The 9,571-nt window shown below is 54.2% G+C and overlaps 1 protein-coding gene across 1 annotated transcript; it reads left to right on the top strand.

Annotated features, from left to right (window-relative positions):
• Window positions 1-3,322: 3,322 nt before the first annotated feature.
• On the top strand, window positions 3,323-6,799 carry LOC122923654. Its single transcript, XM_044274509.1, has 2 exons — window positions 3,323-4,366; window positions 5,349-6,799. Exons 1-2 carry the CDS (start codon window positions 4,279-4,281, stop codon window positions 5,933-5,935), a joined length of 675 nt encoding a protein of 224 aa, XP_044130444.1. The 5' UTR covers window positions 3,323-4,278; the 3' UTR covers window positions 5,936-6,799.
• The last annotated feature ends 2,772 nt before the right edge of the window (window positions 6,800-9,571 follow it).

Raw genomic sequence — 9,571 nt, forward strand, 5'->3', positions numbered from 1 at the left:
CTGCAGTGTGCAGACTGAACAGGAGGTCAGGGATCAAGACTGGGTGGAAGACGATGCAGGGGACGATGAGGTCCTAGACCCCACATGGAATGAAGGTCGTGCCACTGACTTTCACAGTTCGGAGGAAGAGGCAGTGGTGGGACCGAGCCAACAGCGTAGCAAAAGAGGGAGCAGTGGGCAAAAGCAGAACACCAGCCGCCAAGAGACTCCGCCTGCTACTGACCGCCGCCATCTGGGACCGAGCACCCCAAAGGCAGCTTCAAGGAGTTCCCTGGCATGGCACTTCTTCAAACAATGTGCTGACGACAAGACCCGAGTGGTTTGCACGCTGTGCCATCAGAGCCTGAAGCGAGGCATTAACGTTCTGAACCTGAGCACAACCTGCATGACCAGGCGCCTGCATGCAAAGCATGAACTGCAGTGGAGGAAACACCTTAAAAACAAGGAAGTCACTCAGGCTCCCCCTGCTACCTCTTCTGCTGCTGCCGCCTCGGCCTTTTCCTCCGCCTCTGGAGGAACGTTGGCACCTGCCGCCCAGCAAACAGGGGATGTACCACCAACACCACCACCTCCGTCACCAAGCGTCTCAACCATGTCACACGGCAGCGTTGAGCTCTCCATCTCACAAACATTTGATAGAAAGCGTAAATTCCCACCTAGCCACCCTCGATCCCTGGCCCTGAATGCCAGCATTTTGGTGGCCACCCGACGGCTTAGGGAGGGTGGGCAGGGACTGGTGGGCCCCCCTCCCCCCTGTTCCCCCCCCCTTTAGAACGTCTTCCTCTTATGCCTGGGCATGCAGGGGTTAATGTAGGGTTCCGGTTAGGAGAGTGGGCGGTCAGCCGGGAGGGCATATATGCCACTGTCCCGCCTTCCCTCTTCCTCTTTGAGCGGAAGCGCTTTGTGGTGTAGGTGCTGCGCTCTGTCCGCATGAAGATGGCCGCCTCAGATGCCCCTCTGCGGGATGCTTTGAGGGCGAGATTAGCGGAGGGAGGTGAGGGATGGCTGCGCTCATTTTTGAGCAGCCTCGGCCCCCCTCTATCTTCCTCCTCCCCTGGCTTGGCGTGTCCCCCTGCGGTGGTGGTACCCGGCGATCCCGATACTGCGGTGGGGGGCCGGCGGTCTGCTCGGCACATCCGCCCCCCCGCTAGGTTCGGGTACAGTCCCCCCCCTTCAATTCCACTTACCCTGACTGCCCCGGCCAGCGCTGCTGTCTCTCATGCTGGCCGGCAGGTCCCCTGTGCTGCCGAGTCGGCGGTAGCTCCGCCCCTTCCGGTTTCCTCTCTTCACATGTCCCGTCCGGCTGCCGCTCGTGTAACTGCAGCTTGGAGCAGTGGAATAGTCATGGGGGGTCAGGCCAGCAGCTCCTCCTCTCAGAGTCTCCCTCTCACCCCTCCAGCTTCCCAGTCCTTGCCCCCCCATTTTCCCCAAGGGCAGCAGCAGTTAGATGGGGCTCTGCCACCAGCTGCAGTTGTGGAGGCGGCTGCCCCTCTGTCTAATAGTGGCAATGGGGTGCGGGGGGACCCCCTTTCTGCCCCTGCGGTTCCTGCCTACCCGCTGCCGCCTCCCCTTTCCCTTCCCCGGGGGTCACGCCAGCGCAGGGTGCGATCCAGCTCGTCGTCCTCCTCCCCGGAGAGCAGAAGACGCGTCCAACGAGGTTCCCGCAGGCGTCACTCCCGCCGCAGGTCTGACGGCTCGGCGCGGAGTAGGCGCTCCAGATCCTCCAGATGGCGTTCGCCGTCCTCCTCTGATGGGTCGATGGCTGCGTCGGGGGAGTCTGGTCGAGTGAGTCGTTCGCGTCGCGCTGGGCGGTCGCGTCCTCGGTCATCCAGGGTCCGTGGCCTGGCTTCTACGGCGTCTGTGCAGCCTGAGGTTCCGATGCCTGCTGCTCCGGTGGTTCCTGTCTCTTCTTCCGGTGAGTACCATTCTGTGGGTGAGTTGGGGGCGGGTGCGGGGGAAACGGGCACGGCTGAGCTATTGAAGTTGTTGTTAGATCGGTTGCAGCCGCCTGCCCAGGTTCAGGGAACCCCTCCTCCTAGCGTTAGACAGGCGCCCGTGCTGGCGGGAGTTCACAAGGATTCATGTTATTGCGGGGTTAGCCTCCTTGGTTCCCACCTGGAGGAAGCGGTTAGGGAAAAGGTGTGGGCTAACCAGTATGTGGATGTTTGGTCCCTCATATCGGTTGACCAACACACAGTGGATAAGGAAAGGCGTTTTTCGGATAGGCCTTCTGAGCGTAGACCCCGGGTGGCCAAGACCATGAACAATTGGTTGCAGGCTTTTTCCGTTTTGGGTTGTGTTATGGGGCAACGCCATCCTGAGCGATGTTCCGAGATGTTCGTTTATCAGGATATTATTTATAGTGCTTATAAATCGCACGGGGGCAGCGCCTGGTGGCGGTATGATGAGGAGTTTCGGCGGCGGTTGGCGTTACACCCGGAGATGGGGTGGGGGGTTAAGGCGACGGATGTGTGGTTGAGGTTAATGGTTGCGCAGAGGCCCCCCCCCTTTCCAGCGGCGGCCGCTGGTTCAGGGGGATCACCTTCCCATGGATCGGTGGCCGTCCGCCGCCCCGGGTCCTGCTGGCTATTTAACGAAGGAAGCTGTAGGTTCGCCGGGCTATGTAGATTCAAGCATGAGTGCTCCGCCTGCGGAGGCCCTCATCCCGCTAATAAATGTACCCGCCCCGCAGTCAGGTCAGCTAAGCAGTGTGAGCAAGGGGGTTTTAAGGACCCCGGTGAGCGTGGCAGAGATGGGCCCCTGGTTAGACAGGTACCCCAATAAACAGGCTTCGGCGCAACTCCGTTTTGGTTTTTCCTTCGGGTTTTTTATCCCTTTTGTTCTTAATCGTTCTCCGGTTTTTTCGGATAACTTGAAGTCGGCTCGGGAGCTGCCGGATGTTCTTAGGGACAAGGTCCTTAAGGAGGTTTCATTGGGTAGGATTAAGGGTCCTTTTGATGTGTTGCCATTCCCTAATTTGCGGGTCTCTCCTCTGGGCGTTGTCCCTAAGAAGGAACCGGGTAAGTTCAGGTTGATTCATCATCTTTCTCACCCGAAGGGTTCGTCAGTTAATGATGCCATTAGTCCGGAGGACGCCTCGGTGTCTTATGTCTCTTTTGACCGTGCGGTTGCGTTGGTCAGGGAGGCGGGACCTGGGGCCCTCCTGGCTAAGTCGGATATTGAATCAGCTTTCCGTCTGCTTCCGGTTCACCCTGATTGTTTTCATTTACTTGGTTGCTGTGTAGACGGTAAGTTTTACTATGACACCTGTCTCCCTATGGGTTGTTCCATTTCGTGTCATTATTTCGAGTTGTTTGGTTCCTTTCTGGAATGGGTCATCCGTTATGAGTCGGGCTCTACGTCTGTTTTGCACTATTTGGATGACTTTCTTTTTGTTTCTCCAGGGTCTGGTGATGGTTGCTTGTTATTGCTGAATCTGTTTTTGGAGAGGATGGCGCAGTTTGGGGTTCCGATTTCCGTGGAGAAAACAGAAGGCCCGGTCACGTGTTTATCGTTTCTGGGTATTGAGATTGACACGGTTGATATGGTTTTTCGATTACCGGGTGATAAGCTTCAGAAGCTTTTGGATTTAATTGATGGGTTTTTGGCAGTTAAGAAGGTTACACTCCTGCAGATGCAGTCTCTTTTGGGTCTCTTGTGCTTTGCTTGTAGGGTGATGCCCATGGGCCGTGTTTTTGCCCGCCGTTTATCTTTAGCCACTAGGGGTGTCCAGTCCCCCCGTCATCGCATCCGGATCACTGCGTCACTGAAGGAGGACTTGAGGGTCTGGAAGGCTTTTCTACGTTCTTTCAATGGTCATACCTGTTACATGTCTGTGGTTACCCCTAACTCTGAACTGTCCCTGTTTTCGGATGCTTCCGGGTCCTGCGGCTTTGGTACGATTTTGGGGGTGGAATGGTGTGCCGGTGAGTGGCCTGACGCATGGCGAGTGAATGGTTTGTGCAAGAACCTTACGTTATTGGAGTTGTTCCCGATTGTGGTGGCAGTGGAGTTGTGGAGGGACCGGTTGTCCAATACGCACGTTTCTTTTTGGACGGACAATTTGAGTGTGGTTTATGCTGTCAATACTTTGTCTTCCTCTTCCCTCCCGGTTCTGGCGTTGCTCCGGCATCTCGTACTTCGGTGCCTTGAGTGTAATATCTATTTTAGGGCTCGTCATGTTCCTGGTGTTGACAATAAAATTGCTGATGCTCTTTCCCGTTTTCGTTGGCAGGATTTCAGGTCTTTTCTTCCGGGAGCGGATTTGGAGGGCAGGGAATGCCCGTCGTACCTGTGGGACCTGGTGGACAGGAGCTGATGTCGCTGGTTCGATCGTCTGTTTCCCCGGCTACTTGGCAGGCGCATGGTAAGGCGTGGGCTGAGTGGTGGGGGATGGTGAATGACAGGGACGTGGTCTCCCGGGATGACCTGCGGTTGGAGGTCACAATTGATTGGTTATTGCGCTTGCGGGCTACGCGAGTTTCGGCAGCGGTGGCGCAGCGGCGACTGGCGGGTGTCGCCTTTCATTTCAAGTTGCGCGGGTGGGTAGATGTCACTAAGCAGTTCGTCATCCGTCAGGCCATGAGGGGCTGGAGAAAGGAGTTCGTCTCTCGGGAAAGCCGGAGACCGATCTCTTTTAACTTGCTGGGTAGGCTACTGTCTGGGCTCCCCGAAGTTTGCACGTCGCCTTTTGAGGTGGCATTGTTTTCTTGTAGTTTTAGCATAGCCTTCTTTGCGGCCCTGAGGTTGGGTGAATTAGTAGCCCCATCGGGTGGAAGGCCAGGTGGTCTTTCTTATCAGGACGTAGTGTTAGGTGGTGATTCTGTGAGGATTCGGGTCCGGCGGTCTAAGACGGACCAGTTTGGCAGGGGTGCCTGGATTCCGCTATATCCGGTGTCTGGGATTTCTTGCCCTGTTGGGTTGGTGGGCAGCTATAGTTCAGTTCGCCCGGAGTGCTGTAATTTCTTTGCGCATGCGGACGGTTCTCCCTTGACCAAATTCCAGTTTACCCGAGTTTTGAGGTCTTGTTTGGAGTTGGTTGGGGTGAATCCCAGGGAGTTCGGTACTCATTCATTCCGTATTGGGGCGGCTACGGAAGCCGCTAGGGCTGGTCTACCTGAATCGGAGGTTATGAGAATTGGCAGGTGGAAGTCTGCCTGTTTTGCTAGGTATATTAGACCGGACCTGCTGATATAAAAAAAAAAAAAAAAAAAAGTGACATGATAGGGGGGAGTGTTATATTTTGTTTCTGTGCATTTTACTTGTCTGTGTTGGTTCATTTTATGGTTATTTACAGGTCTTGTGGTTTTTGTGTGGTGTTTGCTTGGTGCTAACTCTTTTTCTTGCAGGTCCTGGGCGTCCGGCCGTTTGGATCGTGGGCCATTCATATGTTTTCTGGGCGGCGCAGAGAGCTGATTGCCGACCTGGGGGGAGGTCCCTCGGCTTCCGGGAGGTGGATGTGGCCTGGAGAGGAATCCGGGGTTTGCGATGGGCTCAGCTCATGTCTCAAGTGGTCGAGATCGGTTCGCAGGCCAGTGGCCCGGTTGTTTTAGTTCTACATGCTGGGGGGAACGATATGGGTTCTGTTCCCCTGGTGGAATTGTTGGCCCTCATCAGGTCCGATTTGGAGCGTTTTCCATCGTTTTTTCGTGAGGTGGTCCTGGTCTGGTCTGAGGTTGTTCCTCGGGTGGTATGGCAGGGTGGGGAGGCAGTCGAGAGGTGTAGAAGGACGATTAATGCCCGTATTTCCCGCTTCGTCAGGTCCCGGGGTGGTGTGGTTGTCAGACACAGACAGCTCGAGGGCGATAACCGCTCATTAATGAGGCCCGATGGGGTTCACCTGAATGAGATAGGTTTGGATATCTTCCTTTCAGGTATCCAAGATGGGGTGGAGCAGGCCATGTTTTTGTTGGGTGGTGGTCGGAGCCCCGTTTGAGGGCGGTGCTCCTCCTTGGCGGCTAGTTATTGCAGCATAAAGGTGTTGGAGGAGAAATGGGCGAATCCGCCCGCTGGGAGACCAGCGGCTGGCGGAGAGCACGGTTCAAGGTTATAGTTGCCGTTTGAATAAAGCTGTGGCCGATTACCACCCAACAAAATAAAAGGTTAAAAGTTGAACGGTGTCAGTGTCGTTATTGAAGGGGTTAGTTGGGGTGGTATGCGGGGCTAGAGGAAGGTTTGGAGTTCCCCTTCCCATTCCTTATGGTGCCAACAGTCTGGTGGCCACCCGACGGCTTAGGGAGGGTGGGCAGGGACTGGTGGGCCCCCCTCCCCCCTGTTCCCCCCCCCTTTAGAACGTCTTCCTCTTATGCCTGGGCATGCAGGGGTTAATGTAGGGTTCCGGTTAGGAGAGTGGGCGGTCAGCCGGGAGGGCATATATGCCACTGTCCCGCCTTCCCTCTTCCTCTTTGAGCGGAAGCGCTTTGTCCCTCCCTCCCTCCCCTGTGAGTTGATGGTTTGGTTTATGGTTCGGATGGTGTGCTCAGCAGTGATTCTGGGGAACGGCTATTGAGGCGGAGTGCCTCTTTGGAATGTTTAAGTCACAGCTGGCGGCTAGTTATTGCAGCATAAAGGTGTTGGAGGAGAAATGGGCGAATCCGCCCGCTGGGAGACCAGCGGCTGGCGGAGAGCACGGTTCAAGGTTATAGTTGCCGTTTGAATAAAGCTGTGGCCGATTACCACCCAACAAAATAAAAGGTTAAAAGTTGAACGGTGTCAGTGTCGTTATTGAAGGGGTTAGTTGGGGTGGTATGCGGGGCTAGAGGAAGGTTTGGAGTTCCCCTTCCCATTCCTTATGGTGCCAACAGTCCTAAACTACTGGCCTATGAAATGCTGTCATTTAGGCTGGTGGACACAGACAGCTTCAAACAGCTCATGTCACTTGCTGTCCCACAGTATGTTGTTCCCAGCCGCCACTACTTCTCCAAGAGAGCCGTGCCTTCCCTGCACAACCAAGTATCCGATAAAATCAAGTGTGCACTGCGCAACGCCATCTGTAGCAAGGTCCACCTAACCACAGATACGTGGACCAGTAAGCACGGCCAGGGACGCTATATCTCCCTAACTGCACACTGGGTAAATGTAGTGGCAGCTGGGCCCCAGGCGGAGAGCTGTTTGGCGCACGTCCTTCCGCTGCCAAGGATCGCAGGGTAACATTCTTTGCCTCCTGTTGCCACCTCGTCCTTCTCGGCTTCCTCCTCCTCTTCTTCCACCTGCTCATCCAGTCAGCCACACACCTTCACCACCAACTTCAGCACAGCCCGGGGTAAACGTCAGCAGGCCATTCTGAAACTCATATGTTTGGGGGACAGGCCCCACACCGCACAGGAGTTGTGGCGGGGTATAGAACAACAGACCGATGAGTGGTTGCTGCCGGTGAGCCTCAAGCCCGGCCTGGTGGTGTGCGATAATGGGCGAAATCTCGTTGCAGCTCTGGGACTAGCCAGTTTGACGCACATCCCTTGCTTGGCGCATGTGCTGAATTTGGTGGTGCAGAAGTTCATTCACAACTACCCCGACATGTCAGAGCTGCTGCATAAACCTATGCGGACTACTGGGTTGCCACCCTGCTGGATCCACGCTACAAAGACAATGTGCCCACCTTACTTCCTGCACTGGAGCGTGATAGGAAGATGCGCGAGTACAAGCGCACGTTGGTAGACGCGCTACTGAGAGCATTCCCAAATGTCACAGGGGAACAAGTGGAAGCCCAAGGCCAAGGCAGAGGAGGAGCAAGAGGTCGCCAAGGCAGCTGTGTCACGGCCAGCTCCTCTAAGGGCAGGGTTAGCATGGCAGAGATGTGGAAAAGTTTTGTCAACACGCCACAGCTAACTGCACCACCACCTGATACGCAACGTGTTAGCAGGAGGCAACATTTCACTAACATGGTGGAACAGTACGTGTGCACACCCCTCCACGTACTGACTAATGGTTCGGCCCCATTCAACTTCTGGGTCTCTAAAGTGTCCACGTGGCCAGAGCTAGCCTTTTATGCCTTGGAGGTGCTGGCCTGCCCGGCGGCCAGCGTTTTGTCTGAACGTGTATTCAGCACGGCAGGGGGCGTCATTACAGACAAACGCAGCCATCTGTCTGCAGCCAATGTGGACAAGCTGACGTTCATAAAAATGAACCAGGCATGGATCCCACAGGACCTGTCCGTCCCTTGTGCAGATTAGACATTAACTACCTCCCCTTAACCATATATTATTGGACTCCAGGGCACTTCCTCATTCAATCCTATTTTTATTTTCATTTTACCATTATATTGCGGGGCTACCCAAAGTTGAATGAACCTCTCCTCTGTCTGGGTGCCGGGGCCTAAATATATGCCAATGGACTGTTCCAATGTTGGGTGACGTGAAGCCTGATTCTCTGCTATGACATGCAGACTGATTCTCTGCTGACATGAAGCCAGATTCTCTGTTACGGGACCTCTCTCCTCTGCCTGGGTGCTGGGGCCTAAATATCTGACAATGGACTGTTCCAGTGGTGGGTGACGTGAAGCCTGATTCTCTGCTATGACATGCAGACTGATTCTCTGCTGACATGAAGCCAGATTCTCTATTACGGGACCTCCCTCCTCTGCCTGTGTGCTGGGCCTAAATATCTGACAATGGACTGTTGCAGTGGTGGCTGACGTGAAGCCTGATTCTCTGCTATGACATGCAGACTAATTCTCTGCTGACATGAAGCCAGATTCTCTATTACGGGACCTCTCTCCTCTGCCTGTGTGTGTGCTGGGCCTAAATATCTGACAATGGACTGTTGCAGTGGTGGCTGACGTGAAGCCTCATTCTCTGCTATGACATGCAGACTGATTCTCTGCTGACATGAAGCCAGATTCTCTGTTACGGGACCTCTCTCCTCTGCCTGTGTGTGTGCTGGGCCTAAATATCTGCCAATGGACTGTTGCAGTGGTGGCTGACGTGAAGCCTGATTCTCTGCTATGACATGCAGACTGATTCTCTGCTGACATGAAGACAGATTCTCTGTTACGGGACCTCTCTCCTCTGCCTGGGTGCTGGGCCTAAATATCTGACAATGGACTGTTGCAGTGGTGGCTGACGTGAAGCCTGATTCTCTGCTATGACATGCAGACTGATTCTCTGCTGACATGAAGCCAGATTCTCTGCTATGGGACCTCTCTCCAATTGATTTTGGTTAATTTTTATTTATTTAATTTTTATTTTTATTCATTTCCCTATCCACATTTGTTTGCAGGGGATTTACCTACATGTTGCTGCCTTTTGCAGCCCTCTAGCCCTTTCCTGGGCTGTTTTACAGCCTTTTTAGTGCCGAAAAGTTCGGGTCCCCATTGACTTCAATGGGGTTCGGGTTCGGGACGAAGTTCGGATCGGGTTCGGATCCCGAACCCGAACATTTTCGGGAAGTTCGGCCGAACTTCTCGAACCCGAACATCCAGGTGTTCGCTCAACTCTAGTCTTAGACTATGGAGACACTAAAACTTTTTTTGTTTTAAAAATGAAATCATTGTGTAAAACTTACATAAAAAAAAAAAAGTATACATATTAGGTATCGCCGCGTCCGTGACAACCTGCTCTATAAAATTACCACA

Source organism: Bufo gargarizans, unplaced genomic scaffold (assembly GCF_014858855.1).
Source record: "Bufo gargarizans isolate SCDJY-AF-19 unplaced genomic scaffold, ASM1485885v1 original_scaffold_1790_pilon, whole genome shotgun sequence".
Lineage (NCBI taxonomy): Eukaryota > Metazoa > Chordata > Amphibia > Anura > Bufonidae > Bufo > Bufo gargarizans.

Bases quoted from the DNA above. Each gene is read 5' to 3' on its own strand.
- LOC122923654 (XM_044274509.1), top strand. From the start codon at position 4,279: ATGCCCGTCGTACCTGTGGGACCTGGTGGACAGGAGCTGATGTCGCTG. The intron at 4,367-5,348 runs GTAAGGCGTGGG...TTTTTCTTGCAG, and splicing joins GGCTACTTGGCAGGCGCATG to GTCCTGGGCGTCCGGCCGTT.